The 25,295-nt window shown below is 46.4% G+C and overlaps 1 protein-coding gene across 1 annotated transcript in view; it reads left to right on the top strand.

The window, feature by feature from the left end:
- Window positions 1–25,295, top strand: part of COL4A1 (collagen type IV alpha 1 chain) — a 168,892-nt gene that overhangs the window by 106,932 nt on the left and 36,665 nt on the right. The window contains exons 30-37 of the mRNA XM_053380246.1: window positions 839–989; window positions 2,473–2,586; window positions 3,322–3,489; window positions 6,335–6,424; window positions 16,623–16,775; window positions 22,549–22,647; window positions 22,826–22,915; window positions 23,061–23,200. Coding sequence (XP_053236221.1) covers window positions 839–989; window positions 2,473–2,586; window positions 3,322–3,489; window positions 6,335–6,424; window positions 16,623–16,775; window positions 22,549–22,647; window positions 22,826–22,915; window positions 23,061–23,200 — 1,005 coding nt within the window. The remainder of the gene's footprint in view (window positions 1–838; window positions 990–2,472; window positions 2,587–3,321; window positions 3,490–6,334; window positions 6,425–16,622; window positions 16,776–22,548; window positions 22,648–22,825; window positions 22,916–23,060; window positions 23,201–25,295) is intronic.

Genomic DNA, 25,295 nt, shown 5'->3' with positions numbered 1-25,295 from the left:
GGTATCGTGCACCCAAGTCATTTGGGACTTTACACAAGAAACATGGACCTGGCTCAGTAAAATATAGCCAGACGGTGTAAATGTTTAGCAGAGGTCACTGCTTAATTGTAAAAAGAGAGAGAAAAGAGAGAGAAAAGAGAGAGAAATTGTAAAAAGAGAGAGAAAACCCTCAAAGTGGTTTACAAAAATATGTTGATGGAATTTACCCCGATCATGCAGCCTCACAGCTGCATTCTGCACTAGGTGGAGCTTCCAGAGCAGGCCCAAGGGCAGCCCCACATAAAGCACATTGCAGTAATCCATGGATAGCCATGCCTGGACTGCAGCGGCTAGGTTATCCCAATTCAGATTCATCTATAGGTGGCATACAAAATGCGGCTGGCAAATGTAGTCCTAGGTCACTTGGCCCTCTAATGACAAAGATGGACCTCCCCACAAGTTGCGTCCCTGTTCTTTAAGAAGTGCAATCCAATCTGGAATGGGCAACTAGTCCAACCATTCCAGACCCAGGAATCACCTGCCCACAGAGCTTCCATCTTCTCAGGATCCACCACTGTAAAATAGCAGTAGAGACTAAATAGTGCCCTGCATAACCCCACAGAACAAGTGCCATGGAACCAAAGAACACTCTCCTCTTGCTACTCACTGGACTCAACCATGCAAGGAGGAACTGTGCCTCCAGTGCCCTTCCTACACACCACTTGATCCAGGACACCATGGTCTATGGTATTAAAGACAGATTGTGTAAGAATCCTCTCTGGATTGCAGTGTTGTCCTTATTTGTTGATGGGATGCTTGCTTTCATTTTATTAACGTCTGATTATTCTAATACGTTAAGGGTGAACCTGGATTAGGTCTCCCAGGCCCTAAAGGTTTTCCTGGTCCACAAGGACGAGATGGCCTTCCTGGATCAAAAGGTGATCGAGGCTTACCTGGCATACCAGGAGAAAAAGGATTTCCAGGTGTGACTGGCCAGCCAGGATCCCATGGTAAGCTTTTTGCCATTACTAGCTAAATTGTTATGATGCAGGGTTTTCCCCCTGCGTCAATAATTCACATTAGGTGACATTTATGGCCAAACATAACCTGGGTGGCCTTATACCTCATTTATTTCCCACATTACTCTCAATCTCTCCTTGTTATTTCTCCTTTCTTCACTTCAGGGAAGTCTTTTCTCCCATTTGATTTTCAAAATACATGAATGTTAGAAGGATGTTGGAATGATGCTATGTGGTTTTAGCAGAAATGTTATAAAGGATTAGGAAAAAACTGACTGTTAATTGGTGAAAGGAGGGAAAGTAAAGTTACATTATATTAAGATAAATTACAGGACAAAAATTTGAAAAGATGGAAAGGATTTGCTGAAACAGATAATCGAACTAGAATACAAAAAAGGGAGGTGTGAGGAGGTCAAGGAAATAAGCTAATGAAAGATAAGTTATGGGAAGATTCGCTGTATTTTTTTGTGTGCTTTTTTTAATGGATTTTATTTTTCTGTTTTTTCTTTCTTTTTCTCATCCTTGTTTCTTCCTTATTGTGATGTGTTGTATTGTTTTTGTTTAAAATGGTGTTTTTTACTTTTTCTTTCTGTAACCTTTAAAACTTTAATAAATATTATTTTTTAAAAAAATGATTTTCAAAATACAACAATGGAAGCACCATGTTGGCCCTATACAATAGATTTACTCAGTTGTAGGTTCCATTAAATTAAAAGGGACTCCCAAATAAATGTTTGTAAGGTTTTAGTGTTAGTGACATTGAGGGTATATGGAGTATTGTAAATCACTTGGGATACCTCATGGGAAGCATTTCATAAATGAAATAAATAATTCACTCATTCATTCTACAAAGAGTTGTTGTTGACATTCGTCTATCTCAAGATACAATGGAGTGCATCTCTGGGGTGAAGTCAAACTGCTGGAAAAGCACCTACTGTGGCTGCAGAGACCGGTAGCTCCTGCATTGTTTTTGCTGTGTTTGCAGTACGAAAGTAACCTCCCTGGGGTGCAAGCCTGGTCAGTGTATATGGAGGACCTGAGTGTATGGAGATCTTGGTCTCACTGCTGTGGTCCAAAGGAAAGCAGAGCAAGGTGTTTGGTACCAGCTTGGCTGCAGAAGTTGCCAGGAGGAGGGGTACAAGGTGCCATCCAACCACCTTAGGGGCTCTACTCCAGATTTGTGTAGGGCTTACTCCTTAACTGTTTCTTCTCCTGAAAAGCAGCGGGTAAAGAGTCAAAGGCAAATAATCTTTCTAATTAGTAATAAGTAGTATACTAATTAGTAATAATTAGTATCTAAAGAAGTGTGCATGCACACGAAAGCTCATACCAATAACAAACTTAGTTGTTCTCTAAGGTGCTATTGGAAGGAATTTTTTTATTTTGTTTCGACTACAGCAGACCAACACGGCTACCTACCTGTAACTAGTAATACCCAAGTTAACTTGCTACCACTGTTTGATTTTCCACTTAGGTGACCCTGGTCCTTCTGGAATACCAGGTCTACAGGGCTCCCCCGGTTTACCAGGAATAGGCCCTCCTGGCCCTCCTGGGGTTCCAGGACAATCTGGTCCTCCGGGACCAATAGGTAAATTGTTCCTTTTGTATTTGTTCCCTTTCCATTTATGTTTGTAAGATGTACAGTGTAACATACATTTAAACAAAATACATTCATTTGGATGTGCATTGTGCAATTCTCTTTTTAAGGAACTATGTGTATATTTATGTTTCTGAGTTTTGTCAGCAATCAGAATAAAACTGCAGGATGATTGATTTTAGAATGTTTATGTACTCCTCCTATGAGGGTAAGTCGCATTGAACAATGTGCAGCTTATGTCTGAGTAGACATGCATGGAGTTATAGTATTGCAGTAGTCCTTAGCCTTCCAGAAATGACCTCCACAGTCACTTACGGACTCACTGTTCATGGAAAACTATCTTACTTGGCCAGAAATGATCGCCGAAGAAATTCAGTGGAAACTGTGTACAGGGTTGCAGTCTTAGTATTCTTCTAAAACAATACATTCAAATTTGACAGAAGATTTCATTTAGGAAAAGTCAAGTTTTGTTTCATTATTATTTCTTGAATAATGAAAGTTTGTACAATTTTTTTTTAAAATAATTGTTGCATTATAAGGTTCTTAACTTTCATCAGTAACCTGACATGAATAGTAGCAGAACAAAAATGAATAGGGTAGAACGATTAATCCAAATGCAAGGATTCCCCCATCCACATTTTTGAGCCGTGTGTCATTTGTTCTTACTTGTGTTGGACATTTTATTATCAAGAGCCACTTTGTATCATTTTCTCTTTATTACTGCAGGACCTCCAGGAAGCAAAGGGGAAAGAGGCTACCCGGGTGTTCCTGGGCTAGACATGCCAGGGTCCAAAGGAGATAAAGGTAGCCAAGGATCTCCGGGGCTGCCAGGATTACAAGGGCTGCCAGGCCTGCCTGGCCCACAAGGACAAGAAGGGCGCCCTGGTGCCCCAGGTACACATTCTTCCTTCCTTCCAGTGACTATTTATTGTCTGTCATATTATCCTCTCTTTTACAGAGTGAAACATGTGGTTCTATAAGGAGTATCATGAGAAAGAAGGAAATGGAACTCTGTACTTTTTCTCCTTTGTTTAGAGCACTTTCATTTCAAAAATACAAAGGGATACAAAGTACTGAGTATCTTGATCATGCTTGAAAAAGAAATGCATGCATGCCTGACAAACAAACAAAAAATCCATGAAAAACAAAGAGCAATTAGGATGTTGTCAAAGGGTTTCAGAGTGAAGTGCCCTTGAAATTTTAAGCTGTTTTCAAGAGATGTACCGTATTTTTCGCTCTATAAGGCGCACCAGACCACAAGACGCACCTAGTTTTTGGAGGAGGAAAACAAGAAAAAAAAATTCTGAATCTCAGAAGCCAGAACAGCAAGAGGGATCGCTGCGCAGTGAAAGCAGCAATCCCTCTTTCTGTTCTGGCTTCTGGGATAGCTGCGCAGCCTGCTTTCGCTCCATAAGACGCACACACATTTCCCCATACTTTTTAGGAGGGAAAAAGTGAGTCTTATAGAGCAAAAAATACGGTACATTCACAGTAGTCCATTTTACACTGGCTACTTCCCTGACCCTGCTTATGTAATTCATAAATATGAGTGGGGGAAACCTTGCATTTATGCCTATTCTTTGTAGCTACTTTCTACATTTCTGATCTAAAGCAGGCATCCTAGAACCTGAATGTCATGTAAGAAGTGGCAAATTCAGTAAAAACTTCACATCCCAATGGAACTATGAGCACACTCAGCATCCCATACAAATGAAAAATTATACAAAGTTCAAACAAATCATATTTTCAATTATATTGGTTCATTCTGTTGGTTGAATAGTTTATATCCTGCCATTCAATGCTCCAGTCATTTAAAACAATAAGAAAGCATATGGTTTTAATCTAGATAAAGAAAATAAAACTATTCAAAATATAATTTAACCCAATAAATACCGTATTTTTCGCCCTATAGGACGCACTTTTTCCCCTTTCAAAAATGAGGGGGAAATATGTGTGCGTCCTATGGGGCGAATGCAGGCTTTCGCTGAAGCCTGGAGAGCCCCTCTCGCTCTCCAGGCTTCAGGAAGCTATCTGCAAGCCTTGCGAGCCCAGCGGGAGTTCCTGCAGGCTCGCAAGGCTTGCGGGCGGCAGCCTGCAGCCCAAAGCACGGGGCGCCCTCCGGAGGACGCCCCGTGCTTCGCGCAGGTGTCTGCAAGCGTTGCGCGCCCAGGGGGAGTTCCCCCCGGGCACGCAAGGCTTGCGGGCAACAGCCTATTCTGGGGGCTGGGTTCGGGGAAGCTCGGGCTTCCCCAGCTCCCAGCCCCGCAAGCAAGCTCCAGGAGTGATGGCAAGGTTGCACAACCTCACCATCGCTCCCGGACCCGTTCTGGGGGCTGGGGACGGGGGAAGCTCGGGCTTCCCCAGCCCCGCAAGCAAGCTCCGGGAGCGATGGTGAGGTTGCACAACCTCGCTATCACTCCCGGACCCATTCTGGGGGCTGGGGTCGGGGGAAGCTTGGGCTTCCCCAGCCCTGCAAGCTCCGGGTGCGATGGCGAAGCTGCATGCAACTTCGCCATCACTCTCGGACCCCCAGCCCCGAGGCTAAAAACGAAGCCAGGACAGCGAGTGGGATCCATCCCGCTCACTGTCTTGGCTTCTTTGCTCTTTGGGGCTCGGGGGGGAAATAATTTTTCCCCCTTTATTCCCCCCCCCAAAAAATAAGTGCGTCTTATGGGCTGGTGCGTCTTATAGGGCGAAAAATATGGTATGCAGCAAACAATAAAACCCAGAAATAAGCTTATGTTTTCTTTTTTAAAAAAACACCTTCATCCACCTTCAGAGGTGTGGAGAATGGCAGCCTGGGAGAGGGCTTTCTCTGTGGCAGCCCCTAAACGGTCCTCTCTGCAGAATTCTTGCTAGTATCTTCAGTATGCATTTTCTGGCACATGCTTAAGATGCACATTTCTGAAAGGTGTTTTTGTGGGACGCACATCTTCTGTTATGCTTAACTTATATTGTGCTGTTTTCGCTTCAGGTTGGTTTTTTTACTTGTTTTTGTAATTCTTTACAAACTGTTTTACTTGTTTTCAAATTGTACAATTGCTGTATTTTTCCATGTATAAGAAGCCCCCTTGTATAAGATGCCCCCTATTTTGGGGGACTCCAAATTAAGAAAACACCCCACAGCGCTACCCGTGTATAAGACAAGCCCCAATTTTAAACCTAATTTTTTGGTTAAAAAAACTTATAAACAGAAAAATATGGTATATTGCTGTAACCAAGCCTTACAGTGAAGGGTGGCTAACAAATCACATATGTGTGTTATTTATCTTTTTGTAACTACCAACACACTTATGAGAAAGAAACTATAAATGAAAAAGTAGTAACTCATTACCCAAATTGTCTTAAGTATGTCTAGACCTACCTATGTGATGCTGACACAAATCCCACATTAGTACTAAGCAATAGAATGATAAAACAATATCTCCTCTTCTCTCAGCCATAAGATGTTCATGACATTAATAACCTGTGAAAAAGACTATGAATCGAAAGTGGAGACACTATATGTACAGTACTTTATTTTGTCTAGTTTATTTTTTATTTTTTTAAAGTATGTCAGTGTATGAGTTCATGCAATATTTACTGGGAATAGAACACATAGCTAAGATGATTGTCACATAGATGCATGGAACTGGTCTGAGCTCAGCAATAAAGCCTTCTGGGCAGAACTATTAGAGTGAAATTGCAATGTATTAGAAAAGTCACAGAAATGTAAACAGTTGTTCCAATTTGGGTTTAGGAATCAAAGGAGAAATGGGAGTTATGGGCACACCTGGAAGCCAGGGTCCTCCTGGTCCTTCAGGATCTTCTGGAGCTCCAGGTGAAAAAGGTAAGAGCAATTTGTAGCTTAACTGGCCAAGTGAAGTCAGGCCTTTGGTTTAATTCGGGAGTGAGGAAACTCTGGTCCACAGGCCTGGTTAGGTCCAGCTTGTGCCCCTTTGGCCAGGGAGGCCACTTTGTCACAGAATACCCTCCTGCTGACATCATCTGTGATGTTAGGTGTGGGACAGGTAAGAGTCTTGGCTGCCAACAAGCAATCGGGATCTTTTAAGTATGCTCTGGATTGTTCCTTGGCAAAGGAGGCTGTAACAGCAAACTTGCTGGGATTGGCTCTGTTATGTACTGAAGTTCTCACCCTGGGCCAGCAGGGGGATACTGTATATAGTTATGCAAATGAAGGATTGAAAGTGACGTTCAGTGATTGGATAGTTTGTATGCAAATGAAGGATCGAAAGTGACGTTCAGTGATTGGAAAGTTTTAGAAAGTTGTTACAGTAACAAGGTACTAGAGCTCTATATAAGCAGGCTGACTGAGCCCTTCAGTTTAGTTCAGTTCTGGCCTCAGACTAAAGAAGAACAGTTTGAAGAATCGCTCTGTCGTCTGATATGTTCGCCCACAACTTAACACTCGCGACGAAGGTGGGATGGATGGACATCAGAGCACAGCCAGATGCAGCCACCCTCTGAACTGAGCTGAATCACTGAGCAAAATCACTGAACAGAACCAATTCAGAGCTGACTGTTCTGGCTAGAGCACAGTGTTCCATCCATCGCCCTCTACGCCGGCATTGGAATCATGGCTTCACTTGTGCCTCTACTGCCGTTTGTGCCAGCCTCTGAATCATGGGACTCCTACCTCGCTCAGTTCGACTGCTACCTCCAAACCAACGAGCTGACGCAAGTATCACAGGAGCGTAAGCAGGGCCTATTCCTTAGCCTCTGTGGGCCTGAGTTGTTCAAGACGGCCTGAGCATTTGTTGCGCCTGCGCAGGAAACACGGTGGGACACGATCCAAGAGAAGCTCCGCAACCACTACGCACCAAAGCCGTCCAAGATTGCTGCCCGCCATGCGTTCTACCACCGGAACCAGGCAGAGGGGGAGTCAATCAACAACTACACCACCGCCCTCTGACAGGCTGCAATGCACTGCGAGTTCCGAGACTTAGACGATGCCCTGATGGATCAAATCGTCTGTGGGGTCCGGGACATCCGTCTGCAACGGCGTCTCCTCGCCAAGCCAGACCTCACGCTGCAGAAAGCCATTAAGGAGGCCGTAGCCTCGGAAGCTGCCGAACGCTCCGCCCAGGAGATCCGCAAGGCCAGCAGCCCACGTCTTGCTAGGAAGCCAGTTCCAGTGCATCACGAAGAGGCCAGCAGTGATGAGGCATCCTCCAGTGAAGACGATGATGTGCACCAGACAAAGCGGGAGTGCAGGAAGTTCCAAAAGAAGTCCAAGGGCCAATCGGAATGTGCCGGCTGTGGAGGCAACCATTCCCATGCCAAGTGTCGATTCAGAGATGCCATCTGTCAGAAGTGTTCCAGGAGGGGCCACATCACTAAGGTCTGCCGATCGGCTCCATCTGACACCCCCCCTTCACCGACTCACAAGTCCAAGTCTTCATTCCAGTCCACCAAGGAAAGCTGTTTCACTCTCACCAACTGCCGCTGCCCGTCTGGAACCCCGATTGGCCAAACCAACTCGCCTACGCGACGCAAGCTGAACGTCACTGTGCTCATTGAAGGAGCTCCATGTGACATGGAGATCGACACCGGGTCTGCTCTGTCCATCATGTCTTGGAGCACCATCAAAAGACTGGTACCCAGAGTGTCCAAAAGGCAACTCGACTCTCACCGCGTACACCTGAGAGACTACCAGGGAAACGACATTCCCGTGGTAGGCGTTGGCCGGTTCCGGATTGCCTTCAAGGATTTTTCGGGCCTGCTCTGACTGGTGGTGGTCGAAGGTCAGCGCCCAAGCCTCCTAGGGCTAGACTGGTTTGATGCCCTCGGCCTGGAAGTCACTGGCATCAACTGCATCTCTAACGCAGAGACTGAGGGTCTGGTCAAAGACTTTGCCGAGGTTTTTGACGGCACTTTGGGGCAATATACAGGTACGACCATCTCCTTTAGCCTTGATCCACAAGTTGCCCCCATCAAGCTAAAGCCACGCCGGGTTCCTTTTGCTCTCAAGGCTAAGGTGGACGAACAACTGGACAAGCTGATCGCCCAAGGAGTTTTGGAGCCTGTTGACCATGCCAAGTGGGAAACCCCCATTGTCACGCCTGTCAAGCCGGACGGGTCGGTGAGAATCTGCGCCGACTACAAGTGCACGATCAACATGGCACTTCAGCAGCACGCTTACCCGGTTCCTGTTGTTCAACACCTGCTGCATTCCTTGGGTGAGGGTAAGGTCTTTGCTAAGCTGGTCCTTGCCCAAGCCTATCAACAACTGCCCGTCGATGATGCCACTGCTGAAGCCCAGACGATCGTCACCCACCGAGGGGCATTCCGTTGCTGCCGTTTGCAGTTCGGGGTGAGTGTGGCTCCTGGCATCTTCCAAAGCCTTATGGAGCGTCTCCTGCAAGGGCTTCCGGGCATGGTACCATATATTGATGACGTCTTGGTGTCCGCAGACTCACAACAGCAGCTGTTTGAGCGCCTCCGCGCCGTGCTGACCAGGTTCCAGGAGGCCGGGCTCAAGGTAAAGAGGGAGAAGTGCCAGATCGCCGTTCCAAAGGTGGAGTTCCTGGGCTATCTTATCAATGCCTCCAGCCTTCACCCGACCACATCCAAGATCCGCTCTATCCAGCAGGCCACCATCCCAAAGAACAAGACAGAGTTGCAGGCGTTCCTGGGACTGCTGAACTTTTATAACATGTTCCTGCCCCACAAGGCCATGGTGGCTGAGCCTCTTCACCGACTCCTCAGCACGAAGACACCTTGGTCCTGGGGTCATCGGGAGACGGCCACCTTCAACGTGGTCAAGGCTCTCCTTTCATCGGATAGTGTGCTGGTACAGTACAGTGAAGCCAGGCCACTGGTCCTTGCCTGCGACGCCTCACCTTTTGGCATCGGCGCTGTCCTTAGTCACCGTTTTCCAGACGGAAGAGAAGCACCGCTCGCCTACTTTTCCAGGACGCTATCTCTGACTTAACGGAATTACAGCCAGCTTGACAAGGAGGCACTGGCACTTGTGGCTGGAGTGAAGAGGTTCCATGAATACCTCTACGGCAGGACTTTCGACCTCATCACCGACCACAAGCCGCCCCTGGGCCTCCTCGCCGGTGATCGACCAACTCCACCGGTCCTCTCACGGCGATGGACTGTTTTCCTGGCTGCCTACCACTACCGGCTCGTCCATCGCCCAGGGAAATTGATGGGCCATGCCGACGCCCTCAGCCGTTGCCCTCTTTCAGCGTTTGTGGAAGACCCGGCTCCTGCTTCATCGCTCCTCCTGATTGAGGATCTTCCGGCAGCGCCTGTATCGGCTGCCACTGTGGCCTCCGCATCTGCCCAGGATCGCACCATCAGCCATGTGCTCAACTGGGTGTGGAGGGGGTGACCACAAGGGCCTTTTGTATCAGAGTTCCAGCCCTTCACAACCAGACAACACAAACTCTCAGCTCATCTCGGCTGTCTGCTGTGGGAAGACAGCGTCGTGATTCCCCAAAGACTCGGTCAACGCGTCCTTGAGGCTCTGCAAATTGGCCACCCGGGAATCGTCAAAATGAAGGCGTTGGCTCGGTGTTACGTCTGGTGGCCTAACATGGACGATGCCATCACTGCCTGAGTTTCCGCCTGTCAAGCGTGCCAAGAATCAAGGCCTGCACTACCGGCAGCTAAGGGACACACCTGGGAGACGCCCAAGACACCCTGGTCGAGGGTGCACATCGATCTGGCTGGCCCCTTTCGCGGCCGGACCTTTATGGTAGTGGTGGACGCCTATTCCAAATGGCTGGAGGTGGCCCTGATGCCCTCCACCACTACTGAGGCCATCATCCGGGTGCTGCGAAGCCTCTTTGCGACACATGGGTGTCCTGATGTCCTTGTCTCCGACAACGGACCGCAGTTCACATCAGGCACTTTTGAGCGGTACCTTTTGGGACTGGGCATCCACCATGCCCTAACGGCACCATTTCATCCATCCAGCAACGGGCAAGCGGAGAGAATGGTGCGCTCGGCAAAAGAGGCGCTGGGGCGCCTGGACCAGGGAGACTGGCATGAGCGGGTCGCTGAATACTTGTTCGTGCAACACATCACGCCTCATGCAGCCACAGGGCGGAGTCCTGCTGAACTGCTTATGGGGCGCCGCCTCAGGTCCCTGCTTGACCGGGTGCACCTGGACTTTGCTGTGGCCGAACCCCCAGGCTGTGCCAACGCGCCATGGCCATTTGTTCCAGGAAACCAGGTCTTTGCCCAGAACTTTGTGAGGGACATTCATAGAATCATAGAATCATAGAGTTGGAAGAGACCACAAGGGCCATCGAGTCCAACCCCCTGCCAAGCAGGAAACACCATCAGAGCACTCCTGACACATGGTTGTCAAGCCTCTGCTTAAAGACCTCCAAAGAAGGAGACTCCACCACACTCCTTGGCAGCAAATTCCACTGTCGAACAGCTCTTACTGTCAGGAAGTTCTTCCTAATGTTTAGGTGGAATCTTCTTTCTTGTAGTTTGGATCCATTGCTCCGTGTCCGCTTCTCTGGAGCAGCAGAAAACAACCTTTCTCCCTCCTCTATGTGACATCCTTTTATATATTTGAACATGGCTATCATATCACCCCTTAACCTCCTCTTCTCCAGGCTAAACATGCCCAGCTCCCTTAGCCGTTCCTCATAAGGCATCGTTTCCAGGCCTTTGACCATTTTGGTTGCCCTCCTCTGGACACGTTCCAGTTTGTCAGTGTCCTTCTTGAACTGTGGTGCCCAGAACTGGACACAGTACTCCAGGTGAGGTCTGACCAGAGCAGAATACAGTGGCACTATTACTTCCCTTGATCTAGATGCTATACTCCTATTGATGCAGCCCAGAATTGCATTGGCTTTTTTAGCTGCCGCGTCGCACTGTTGGCTCATGTCAAGTTTGTGGTCAACCAAGACTCCTAGATCCTTTTCACATGTACTGCTCTCAAGCCAGGTGTCACCCATCTTGTATTTGTGCCTCTCATTTTTTTGGCCCAAGTGCAATACTTTACATTTCTCCCTGTTAAAATTCATCTTGTTTGTTTTGGCCCAGTTCTCTAATCTGTCAAGGTCGTTTTGAAGTGTGATCCTGTCCTCTGGGGTGTTAGCCACCCCTCCCAGTTTGGTGTCATCTGCAAATTTGATCAGGATGCCCTTGAGTCCATGATCCAAGTCATTGATAAAGATGTTGAATAAGACCGGGCCCAAGACAGAACCCTGTGGCACCCCACTAGTCACTCTTCTCCAGGATGAAGAGGAACCATTGATGAGCACCCTTTGGGTTCGGTCAGTCAGCCAGTTACAAATCCACTGAGTGGTAGCATAGTCAAGACCGCATTTTACCAGCTTCTTTACAAGAATATCATGGGGCACCTTGTCAAATGCCTTGCTGAAATCAAGGTAGGCTACATCCACTGCGTTCCCTTCATCTACCAGGCTTGTAATTCTGTCAAAAAATGAGATCAGGTTAGTCTGACATGACTTATTTTTCAGAAATCCATGCTGACTATTGGTGATCACAGCATTCCTTTCTAGGTGCTCACAGACTGTTTGCTTAATGATCTGCTCCAGAATCTTCCCTGGTATTGATGTCAGACTGACTGGGTGGTAGTTATTTGGGTCCTCTCTTTTCCTCTTTTTGAAAATAGGGACAACATTTGCCCTCCTCCAGTCTGCCGGGACTTCGCCTGTTCTCCAGGAATTCTCAAAGATGACTGCCAGTGGTTCTGAGATCACATCTGCCAGTTCTTTTAATACTCTTGGATGCAGTTCATCTGGCCCTGGAGACTTGAATACATCTAGACTAGCCAAGTATTCTTGCACTATCTCCTTAGTTATTCTGGGCTGTGTTTCCTCTGCTGAATCATTTGCTCCAAATTCTTCAGGTCGGGCATTGTTTTCTTTATCGGAGAAGACTGAGGCAAAGAAGGCATTGAGGAGTTCAGCCCTTTCTGTGTCCCCTGTTTGCATTTCACCATCTTCTCCTCTGAGTGACCCCACTGTTTCTTTGTTCTTCCTTTTGCTACGAACATACCCATAAAAGCCTTTTTTGTTGCTTTTAACCTCTCTAGCAAGCCTGAGTTCATTCTGTGCTTTAGCTTTCCTGACTTTGTGTCTACACGTGCTGGCTATTTGTTTGAATTCCTCTTTGGTGGTTTCCCCCCTTTTCCATTTTTTGTACACATCCTTTTTTAATCTTAACTCAGTTAAAAGTTCTTTAGATAGCCACCCTGGCTTCTTTAGGCACCTTCCATGTTTCCGTCTCATTGGTATTGCCTCAAGTTGTGCTTTTACTATCTCCCTCTTAACAAACTCCCAGCCATCATGAACTCCCTTTCCTTTTAGTATTACTGTCCATGGGATCTCACCCAGCACTTCCCTAAGTTTTATGAAGTCGGCTTTCTTAAAGTAAAGAAATTGAGTCCTAGTATGCTTGGCTGTTCCTTTCCGCTGTATAGTAAACTTCAGAAGAGCATGATCACTCGCGCCTAATGATCCTTCCACTTCTACCCCACTAACCAGGTCATCATCATTGGTTAGGACCATATCTAAAGTGGCTGTTCCTCTTGTTGCTTCTCCCACTTTCTGGACAATGAAGTTGTCTGCAAGGCCAGTGAGGAATCTGTTTGACCTTATGCTCTTGGCTGAGTTTGACATCCAACAAATATCCGGGTAATTGAAGTCCCCCATTACTACTATCTCCCTTCCTTTTGCATGCTTGGCCATCTGTTCCAGGAAGGCATCATCTATGTCCTCCGTTTGGCTTGGGGATCTATAGTAAACTCCCACAATGAGGTCACTGTTATTCTTCTCTCCCTTAATTTTGACCCAAATGCTCTCACTTTGGCTTTGAGGTTCTAAATCTTGGATCTCTTCACATGTATACACATCCCTGACATATAACGCCACTCCTCCTCCTTTCTTGTCTGGTCTATTTCTCTGAAATAGATTGTATCCCTCCATTATTACATTCCAGTCGTGGGACGTATCCCACCAGGTTTCAGTGATGCCTATTATGTCATATTTAGTTTGCTGTACCAAGAGCTCAAGCTCATCTTGTTTATTTCCCATGCTTTGCGCATTAGTGTACAGACATTGAAGTCCATTAATCATTCCCCCTCGTCTCTTATTTATGGATTTTTCCCTCCCACCACTAGGTCTGCGTGCTGTTTGCTCCATTTGGTCTATGACATTTGGATGATCATCTTCATCAATTGATAGACTCCTACCTTCAGGAGCACTGTCTCCCTCCCCCACATTAGTCAGTTTAAAGCCCTCCTGATAAGGTTTCTGAGATTTTTGGCAAAAACATTCCTCCCAACCGTTGTGAGGTGCAGCCCATCACTTGCCAGAAGTCCATCTTCAAGAAACTGCAGTCCGTGATCTAAGAATCCAAACCGTTCCTGTTTACACCATTTGCGAAGCCAGCTGTTCACTTCCACTATTTTTCCCTCTCTCCCTGGGCCACGTCGTTCAACTGGGAGGACAGATGAGATGACAATTTGTGCATTTAATTGCTTCAATCTCCTGCCCAGAGCCTCGTAGTCTCTTTTGATCTTCTGGAGGCTATTGCTTGCAGTGTCATTGGTTCCCACATGAACCAAGAGGAAGGGGTATTTGTCAGTGGGTTTTATGATTCCTTGCAGTCCAAGTTACATCTTGGATCTTAGCCCCGGGGAGACAGCACACTTCCCGAGACATCTTGTCAGGCCCACAGATCACGGCTTCTGTTCCCCTCAGTAGGGAATCCCCTCTCACCACTACACGCCTCCTCTTAGGTGTGGTCGGGGTTCTTCCGTGAACTGTCCGTTCCAAGGTCGCCTGTACATTCCCTGAGGACTGACTTTGCTGCTCGTCTTCATATACCTGATCGACTGTAATGAGGGAGAGATCTTCAAATGGAGTCTGCTCTTCGTCTTCCATGCTAGGGGAGAGGACCTCAAAGCAATTGTGTATTTCTAAACAATCAGAGCGAACCCTGGGCCTCCTACTTCTTTGAGTCACGTTTCTCCATATATCTGGCTCCTGTGTTGGTGAACTAGCCTCCTTCTCAGGGGAGTCCCCTGTCTCCTCCTTGGTGGAGACGGTGTGCTCTGTTGCTTCCAAGAAGAGTTCCAGCTCTCTAATTCTTTGGAGCGTAGCTACACGTTCCTCCAGTTGCTGGACTTTGTCTTCTAAGAGGGCAATCAACATGCAATTGCTGCAGGTAAAGCTGCCTGCAACCTTTGGCAAGATGGCAAACATTGCACAGGAACCGCAGGCGACTGCAGCTGTTCCCTCACCCTCCATCTTGAGAACGTGTCGTTGGGGGTGGCTACAGCGTGAAAAAGCGTGAAGACAGGACAAAAAACTCCCCCCCAAAAAAAAACCTAGGTCTCCCCCAACAAACGTTTGAGACTAGCTCCCCTAAATCTAAAAGATGGATCAAACTGTGCGCGCCGCTAATCAGCCACAAAGAAACACACACACAAGAAAACCCTTTTTGCTCCTTCTTCAGCTGCTGCCCTGCAAGCTCTGATAAGCTCCTCCCACAGCTAATCACCTGCCTCAACAGAAACCCTGCCCCCTCTGACCTTTGCACAGGGAGAGCAGCTAGTCAGCCACAAAGAAACACACACACAAGAAAACCCTTTTTGCTCCTTCTTCAGCTGCTGCCCTGCAAGCTCATTCCTTGGGTGCCAGCCACAGTAGTGGGAGTCACTGGACCTCGCTCGTACCAGGTGGCGCTCGAAGACAGGCGCTTGTGGCGCCAGCACTTAGACCAGCTTAGGCGCAGGACTGGGGACTTGGACACTACCGTGGTGCCCCCAACTGTGCTCGTGGATCCAGAACAGACAGTTATAGATGGTGAGGCTCCACCTAAATCTCTCTTGGGTCCACTGCCGGCGTGGACCCGAACCAAGCCACTTCAGAGGGCCTGCCAGACTTACCACAGACTCAGACCACTGCCGTGCCTGACATTCCGCCAACTCCACTTGCAGAGGTTCCACCCACAGCAGCGGATCCAGGGGACTTGGATCCAGGGGACCAGTCCCTGACGGTCTGGCGGAGTTTCCAAGCGCCCAATTTATTTAAAGGACTATGTTGTTGGACATGTATCACTGTTGGTCTAAGTATGTGAAATGTAACTGATATGCTTTTGTGCCTAATTGAACCATTACGTGTAGTGCTGTATATAAGGAAACCATTACGATTGTAACTAATGCCTTATCTTGGTTGGGAGGTGTGTTATGTACTGAAGTTCTCACCCTGGGCCAGCAGGGGGATACTGTAGAAAGTTATGCAAATGAAGGATCAAAAGTGACGTTCAGTGATTGGATAGTTTGTATGCAAATGAAGGATCGAAAGTGACGTTCAGTGATTGGATAGTTTTAGCAAGTTGTTACAGTAACAAGGTACTGGAGCTCTATATAAGCAGGCTGACTGAGCCCTTCAGTTTAGTTCAGTTCTGGCCTCAGAATAAAGAAGAGCTGTTTGAAGAATCGCTGTGTCGTCTGATATGTTCGCCCACAACTTAACAGGCTGAGCTGCAGAGTTCCTCATGAGGTTCCTCATAGTGCACCTGACCCCTGCCAAAGCAGAGCTTGAAGGCCTATCAGCTGACCAGCACTGACCTCAAGCTCTGTTTGGATCTTACTTTGCAGAATCACAAAGGAAAATTGCCTTACACCAGGATCCAGCTTGCCAGCTGGAAAAAGTTCCCCACCCCTGGGCATCCTCGCAGGTGGTGTGCCACGCCCCCAGGACACGCGCCAGGCCCCCTCGCCGCTCTCCACCCCTCCCCCCCGGTGCCGAAGTATGAAGCTCCGCCACTGCCTGATGCCACATAATTGCTCTCCCAAATTTTGCTTTGCAACCTGTTCCTGAATTCAGTACTTGTAGAACTGATTGCCTTTTTCTGTCACTGTGCAAATCTTGGAAGTAAATCCTGTTTCAATCTGATTGTGCATTTCTATGTACAAGCCTCTTTGGAGGGTTTGAGAATGTTTTTTCTGTGCTCTGGGAGGGAAAATATCCTTATTCATGAAGGCTTAATTGTGCTCAACTAACGCATGCTTTTTGCAGGTGACAGGGGTTTTCCTGGAGCTGTGGGGCTCAGAGGTGATCCTGGCTCAAAGGGTGAAAAGGGTGAAGCTGGTCTACGAGGAGAACCAGGAAAAATGGATCATGTAGACATGGAAAGCATGAAAGGCCAAAAAGGAGATAAAGGAAGTAAAGGTCTGTAAAATTAAATAGCATCTGCCTTTTGCATGTAACTTCTCTTCTATTTTGAACACATTCTGATGCACTGAACCCCCTTCCTCAGTGTTTGGCTTGTCTCAAAAACCAGAATAAAGATCCTGCAGAATAAAGAATAAAAAAGAACCTCAAGGAGGTTTGCTAGCATCGTCAGCTACCCTCCTTTACCAGCAAGAAAACCTCTTCTTATCTTTGCATATGGTCTAACAGAAAGTGAAGAAGATGCATACTAACATGGACTGAATGTCTTAAATCATCCTTTTCTGATAAAAATCAGACAGAGAATCAGAAGGGTGTTTTTTTTCCTCTTTGGTGTTTTATCTCTATGTCCCCCCCCCCTTTTTATTTATTTTCTTGTTCTCCTATCCTCTCTTGTCTTTTTAATTCTATTTGTTCTAGATTTTTTATTTTATTGTGAAAACTTTAATAAAAATCATTTTAAAAGTGGCCAAATATTTCCAGGTTTATCAGAGAAAGTTATTTTAGCTGTTTGAAGTTTTAAATTTCCCAGAGTGTTCCATTCCAAGGGACACTTGCAGGGTGGGGAAAGGTGACCAGCACAAAAAGTTATAGTTTTCAATGGTGGTCATTATTTTATTTCCTCAGACCTGAAAAAGGCTCTTCTAGACTTCATTGAACCATAGAATTGTAGACCTGAGGGTCATCTAGTCTAGCCGCCTGCAATGCAGGAATCTCCAATAAAGCATCCATAACAGAGGGCCATCCAACATCTGCTTAAAAACTTCTGAGAAAGGACTGTCTGCCACCCTCCAGTGGAGTCTTTTCCCACTGTCAAACAGCACTTAACATCAGAAAGTTATTCCTGATATTTAGCTAGAATCTCCTCTCTTGTACCTTGAATTCATTGGTTCTAGTCCTGCCCTCCGGAGCAGGAGAAAAGCTTGTTCCGTCTTGCATGTGACAACCTTTAAGTTATTAGAAGATGGCTATCATCTCAGTCTCCCCTTTTCCAGGCTAAACACACCCAGGCTCCTTTAGGTTTCCAGATCCTTGATCATCCTAGTTGTCCTCTTGTACACACACTGCTATCCATCTTAAATTGTGGTGCCCAGAACTGGACACAGTATTCCAGATGTGGTCTGACCAAGGCAGAATAGAGTGGTACAATGACTTTCCCTGATCGGGACACTCAACTTCTGTTGAGGCAGCCTAAAATAGCATTAGCTTTTTTTGCTGCTGCATCACAGTGTTGACTCATGATAAGCTTGTGTCCCCCAGATCCTTTTCACATATACTACTAGTTGGCCAGGTGTCCCCCATCTTATTATTATTTTTTTGTAAATAATTTTTATACATTTTCCATTTTTAAAAAAACCACACATATTAATAACAAATCAAACCAGATCGTTCCACATTCAAAAACAAAAAACAATACAGCCAATTATATTATCCAAATTAATTAATTTCGATGGGACTTCCCATGTTCTGGATTTCAAAAGCTAAATGCCCATCCTTTATTTTTCTGCTGTCTTCCTTATTACTTCACAATTTTCCAGTCCTGATATTGACAATCTCCTCTCTCGATCAGTCAGCCGCTGGTATAACTATCTTGTTTTATTTGACCATTCCTTATTTCTATAATCACGCAGGGGGCTTTTTCCACATTGCTCTCAGTCTTAATATTTTGAAGCACAAAATGACCCCTCCTTTTTCTGCTGATTGTTGTTCTAATAGGCTCTGGGCTTCCATCCAGGGTTGAAATTAATTAGCGACTTCTCACTGTCTTTAATCTTTGGTGTTTCAAATGTACTATAAGGGTGTACTTGGCAATCAGTAAGTCACACAAAGATAGTTGCGGTTTCCCTGTAAAAATCCACACCAGCTCTCCGGGGCGCTCAGACAGCTGGCAGGCATCCAGAGTTCACCGCCACTCTCTTCTCAAACTGTATGTAACTGTATGCAATATTCCATGCAAGTAAATGCATCCTCTTTAAAGTACACCCCTTTTGCAATTCCAATAAAAAAATCTCCAATCTCCCCCCATTGAAGGAGGTTTTTTCTGATGATATCCTTTTTCTTACTGCGTCAGAGCTTTTACCGTCACCATCTTCCTTCTCACCCCGAGCTGTTCTAACCATATCTGATCTTGCTCTGCCAATTTTGTATAGTTTAGCAGATTTTTCTTTTAACTCTTTCCATTCAGAACATGCCTGTTTTTTTGCCAAATCTTTTAATTTTTAGGAAACAGGGACTCCCGGCTGATGAGAGGGTTTGGAGGGTTGCCAAATTCGTGCCTTGGGCATCACCCAGCATCCCTGCCTCCGCATCTTGTTGCGGAGCGCAGATAACGGACGGTTTGCAGGTGGCACAGCCCCCCCCCCACTCTGGGGTAGGGTAGTCAGGGTTAATTACCCTCAGGGGAATTACTGGCACGACTGGCTGTCCGATCTCTTAGGAAGCCGACATATCTCATTACCAGAACCCGGAAGTCAGGTGTCCCCCACCTTATATTAGTATGGCTGCCTCATGGACTAGTTCTGGCTGGTAGTGAACAAATGGTCCCTGAAGAAGATCCTTCTAATGAAGCCGATGCAGAAGGGATGCTGGCACATGGACTGGCAGTATGCTGATGAGTGTACCCTGGGGGAAGGGGGCTAGAGTTTGACTTGGGAGAGGGGGCCAGTTATTCGTGGGGAACTGTACCTGCCCAGACACTAGATTGGTGTGCATCCTGTATCCTGTACAGTCATACCTCAGGATAAATGTGCTTCAAGTTAAGTATTTTCGGGTTGCGCTCCGCCACGACCCAGAAGTAACGGAGTGTGTTACTTCCGGGTTTGGCCACGTGCGCAGGCGGTCAAAATGACGTCACATGCATGTGTGGAAGCGGCGAAACGCGACCCACAGACACAGGTTGTGTTCGCTTCAGGATGCGAACGGGGCTCCAGAACGGATCCCATTCGCATCCCGAGGTACCACTGTATTATCTTTGACAATAGATAGATAGATAAATTTAACCCTAACCCTTTGGCTGGGAAGCACCCTGGACAGATGGGGGAGGCCTGTGTGGATGTCACCACCACTTCTTCCACCCTCAGCAGTCGGACCTTGGGCAGCAGGGACCATGGTGGGATTGCATATAGCAGACCTGAAGGCCAATTCTCTGTTGGTGCATTCATCCCACAGCAACCCAGTGATCGGAAGCAGGAGAGGTTGTTTTGAGAGTATATTTCACATTGCTCCCTTGATGAGCCTCGTATCAGGTTATCATCTAAGCAGGGGTACAGCCATACTCCCAAAGTCCATACACACCAGATTTGAGGCCAAACAGCAAAGCCCTGATTTGGAAATGTCTGTGGTTTGTGTCGTCCCCCTGTTTTCCATTCAGCATTCCACAGCTCTTGGAATGAGTCTGGAAAAGGCAGGGTAGCCAAACATTGCTGTCCATCTGGAAAGGTAAACTTGGCTCCTTTGGTTGCCGCTGGAGCATTTGCCTGTTTCCATGGGTTGTTCCTCAGGGAGTTCCAGGACTCTCCTGGCTTCTGATTGAAAATACCTTCCCTTCAGGGGTGACACTTTCAACTCTTCTTCAGTCAGCTTGCCTTTTTCCTTTCATCTGAGGCTGATAAGGACTCAAAATCGGAGAAAATGTCCAGGGCGCCCACCACTTGTTGGCCCTGAGTCCTATTCCTCGCCCATCCCAAGTCCTTGGACGTTTGCTGCCTTTCTTGCGCTCCCTCGGTGGGGAGACTTGGCATAGGCGCTGGAAGGAAGGAGAGGCGCAGGAGGGGTGGAGGAGGCAGAAGACGGCGAGAATGGTGATCTCTCTCTTTTCCGCTTAATTTGCCTTGCCACCTGCTTGCGCTTTTGAGGGGTTCCTTATCTATTTTAAGAGCCCCGGAGCTTCCTCTACCCCAGGAAAAGCCAGATGAGAACCGTCCTCTTGGAGGGACTTACCCTGCCTCCGGCTGCCGCTCTGGTCCCTGTCCTACGGCTTCTCCCCATTCCATCAAGAGTCTCTCGCTGCCCGGCATGACGCGGATGCCTTTTGCTCCGCGCAACCCGCCCCGAGCGAGCGAGCGAGCGCGAAAGGGACGGAGACTGAGTCGCCTCCCTGTCCGCTTGCCGCCGCTTCTGCCGCTGGATCGGACTCGGGATCGGGCTCGCCGGCTTCGCGCTGGGCGGCTGCGATCGGCTCCCTCCCTCTCGCCCCGCCTGTCTTCCCCACCCAGCGACTGAATGCCGCCCCGCGCAACTCCCGGGAAGGGGAGCCGGAGGGAGCCAAGCGCCCCAGTCACGCGGCAAGACTGCTCTGAGGATCCTCACCCTGACCGACCGGTGGGAAAAGCCATCCCAGTCTCGTTACTGCCCTCCAGGATCCCTGGGGAGGGTGACGTTACAGATAATCAAATTTCCATTTTACCTCTTTCCAGATCCATAGAACTGCTTTTAAAATGTTTCAGTCACTTGTTGCCCTACAGTTTCAAGGACATTTTATTTTTTTTCTTTAAATGATTTTTCTTTAGACAGCGTACCACTTCTGTGTTAAGTAGATGTCTCTTCATTTGCTTTGTACAGGAGCTAAAAAACACTGCTAATTGTCTTCTCATTTCCACATCATATATTAGCAACTAGGAATGCAGTTGGCGCTGTGGTCTAAACCACCGAGCCTGCAATGGGGTGAGCTCCCATTGCTTTGTCCCAGCTCCTGCCAACCTAGCAGTTCAAAAGCATAATAGTGCAAGTAGATAAATAAGTACCGCTGTGGCGGGAAGGTAAACGGCATTTCCGTGTGTTCTGATTTCCGTCACGGTGTCCTGTTGCGCCAGAAGCGGTTTAGTCATGCTGGCCACATGACCTGGAAAGCTGTCTGTGGACAAACGCCAGCTCCCTCTGCCTGAAGAGAGATGAGCGCTGCAACACCATAGTCGCCTTTGACTAGACTTAACTGTCCAGGGGTCCATTACCTTTTACTTTACCTTTATTAGCAACTGAGGCCAATAATGCATTCTTGAATATGAAACGTTGTGGAATAAACGAATGCGAATAAACGAATGCAGGCAATCAGATGGCAGCTGCATGCACTCACACAGCAAAATAGAAAGCCCTTCAGATGTACATAGAAATGGATAAGACATACTTACTGATCACTTCTCCCAGCTTATGAAAATGTGTTTTTGTTAAAATAATGCTACTTGCCAAAGCAGTCTCAAAGTGGGTTACACTATAATAAATAATATGTTAAAATCAATTAAAAACCTTTTATGTTGCAATTCCTGGGAAACAAGACATATAACAAGGGAGAATATAATGAAATAATTGCTTTTTATTTCAAAAAGTCAGGCCATTCATGTTTTTATCCTCTCTATATAAGATATTCCGCTCTATGTGTTTCTTGTCTAAAAGCTCCCACTCCCTGAATCCATTAAAAATGAGAAAAAGGCACCTTGGACATACTTAGAGATACTTGTGCCCCTGCTGCCATTTCACATGTTTTGTTGCTCAGGCGTGCTCTGGTCCATGGGGTCACGAAGAGTCGGACACGACTAAACGACTAAACAACAACAAATTAGTGTTGAAAACTGAAATTTAGATTTAAGTCCTAATGAAGTCAAGCTGTAGTTCAGTTATATATTCTGTATAAACTCTTGATTTATTTATTTATTACAGTAGCAGAATAACTAAATTTATATCAACTGATTTGTCATGCTATTCTCAGAGTGATTCTCACATACTTAAGATGTGGTAGAAAGAGAACCATGACACAAAGCAACATTTTTATGCTTTCTAGGACAACTGGGACCTTTAGGAGAGAAGGGAACTGCAGGGGATCCTGGCACACCAGGAATGCCAGGGAAGGATGGGGAGCCTGGTCTACCTGGACAAACAGGTATGAAACCCTGACTTCCTTTTTATCACTAATGTGAAGCCTCTGCGTGTGACTACTAATTACAGTTCTACTTTTATAGCATTGCTGGGCTCTTTCATAATCTAGAAGGCACCTTTACATTGTATTTTAATGAGTCATGTAGTTCAATATATTTTTTAATATCCCGTTTCCATTTTAGGGCCAAAAGGGGACCAAGGCCCTCCAGGATACCAGGGTGAACCAGGAGCTCCTGGACAGAAGGGGTCCATGGGAGAAATGGGTCTCCCAGGTAATATTAACTTTGGCTATTTGGAATTATACATCAGCTAACTTCCCACCCATTTCCCAGTAACCAAAATGTTCAGATTAGTTTTAACACATTATGTTACTTTTAAGAAAGAAAAATATAATATAATCCAAACTTTTATTTTTAGGACCATCAGGAGAAAAGGGTGTGCAAGGCCTTCCTGGTGAGGCAGGGAAACATGGGTTACCTGGAGCAAAAGGTGTGAAAGGTGAAAAAGGGCAGGCTGGGCTTCCAGGAATTGGCTTCCCCGGGGCTCCTGGTGAGAAGGTATCCATCCACAGTTGTTCATAAACTATGTTAAATATCCTAAACAATGTAAAGGTTTCTGTGCACAATGCATCTCTTTCTGATTCCAAGGCATAAGACTGATGTGCAAAAGTAAGGGCTGTATTCAAAACAATTGTTGAGGATAGAAGGGCATTTGCATTGGAAGCTGCCTTCTCCCAAAAAGCATTGGTCTCAGGGATTTTCAACCAGTGTGCCATGGCACCCTGGGGTGCCTTGAATGATAGTCAGGGGTGCTGCAGGCAACACTAGACTCTGTCCCTCTTTCCTTCCCTCCCTCCTCTGATGCCCTCTTGCTTTTCTGCCTTCCAAAGGTTTGTGTGGCTGTTTGTTGCTGCAGCCCTGGCTATAAGCTCCCCAGGTGAATGGTGCCTCTGGGGCTGGCCAGGGGGTGCTGATTCCCAGGAGCTGAGGCGACCAGAAATTTAAAAGGCACTAGCCTTTATGAACATGCAAAATTTAGTTCTTTTCATCTGCACATTACAATGGAGCTATGTATAATATTAGTCCACTTCTCTGCTTCAGAATTGTATTGGGAAGTGATTTGCAGTGAGGAAATGGGTGGTGGTGGTGGGATGCTTTGCTCACCTGATGTTTTCCCCTTGAACTACCCCTAACTGCTTTTTCCCTTGAAGGGTTTGAGGTTAAACATGGACTCAAAGCCCCACAGTGATAAAAGAATCTGGGAAGCAAGTTTCAGGAGAAACTTCAGGATAATCGATTGGGGGGGGGTTAAGCAGCCCCGATCTGCCCTATTTCTCAACTGCATAAATCTCGTTCCTGAGGATGGTTTCATAGAATTGTAGAGTTGGAAGGGACCCCAAGGGTTATCTAGTCCAACCCACTGCAATGAAGGAGTCACTGCTAAAGCATCCCTGACAAACTACAGAGAAAGAAGATTCCACCTAAACATTAGGAAGAACTTCCTGACAGTAAGAGCTGTTCGACAGTGGAATTTGCTGCCAAGGAGTGTGGTGGAGTCTCCTTCTTTGGAGGTCTTTAAGCAGAGGCTTGACAACCATATGTCAGGAGTGCTCTGATGGTGTTTCCTGCTTGGCAGGGGGTTGGACTCGATGGCCCTTGTGGTCTCTTCCAACTCTATGATTCTATGATTCTATGATTCTATGAAACGGCCATCCAATCTTTGTTTAGAAACCTCCAATGAAGGAGAGTCTCCAACTTCCCAAGGGAGACCGTTCCACTGTCAAACAGCTCTTACCATCAGAAAGTTGAAATAAATAAAAAAAATTAAAAAATGTCCAGTAGCAACTTAGAGACCTACTAAGTGTGTTCTGCGGAAGCTGTTTAGTTGGTCTCTAAGGTGCTACTGGACAATTTTTTATTTTTTTATTTATTTCAACTGTGTCAGACCAACACGGCTACGTACCTGCATCAGAAAGTTCTTCCTGATATTTAGTTGGAATCTCCTTTCTTGTAACTTGAATCCATTGGTTCTAGTCCTACCCTCTGGAGCAGGAGAAAACAAGTTCCCCCTTCCATGTGACAGCCCTTGAGATGTCTGAAATCTCTTTTCCAGGCTAAACATAACCACCTTCCTCATTGGTTCCAAGGGAGTCTGTTCTGCTTAGTTCCATAAAGTTCTTCCTAATATTTGGTCAGAATCTCTTTTCTTGTAATTTTAATCCCCTCGTTCAGGACCTATTCTCTGGAGCAGCAGAAAATAAGCTTTCATTTATCTGAGTGTTTATTGTTGTTTTATTTTTATTTTTATGTAATTTTATGTCATACGCTCTAATGTAAACAAAGATATATCTCAGTGCAACCATGTTAAACAGTTAAAAGAGGAAAAGTAATAATAAACTATGTTACAAAAAAAAGAAAAAGCTTGCTTTATCTTCCATGTGATAGTCCTTCAGATATCTGAAGATGTCTATCATACCACTTGTCAGCCTCCTCTTCTCCAGGCTAAATGTACCCAACTCCCTGAAACATTCCTCATAAGTCGTGGTTTCCAGACCTTTTATTATATTGGTTGTCCTCCTCTGCACATGTTCCAGTTTGTCAATATCCTTCTTAAACTATGTTCACTGGTGGAGAAAGGGGAGTGTGGCGGGTG

This window comes from Podarcis raffonei, chromosome 3 (genome assembly GCF_027172205.1).
Source record: "Podarcis raffonei isolate rPodRaf1 chromosome 3, rPodRaf1.pri, whole genome shotgun sequence".
Taxonomy (NCBI): domain Eukaryota; kingdom Metazoa; phylum Chordata; class Lepidosauria; order Squamata; family Lacertidae; genus Podarcis; species Podarcis raffonei.
The sequence above is the reverse complement of the archived record's forward strand: the minus strand, read 5'-3'. Positions and strand labels throughout refer to the sequence as shown.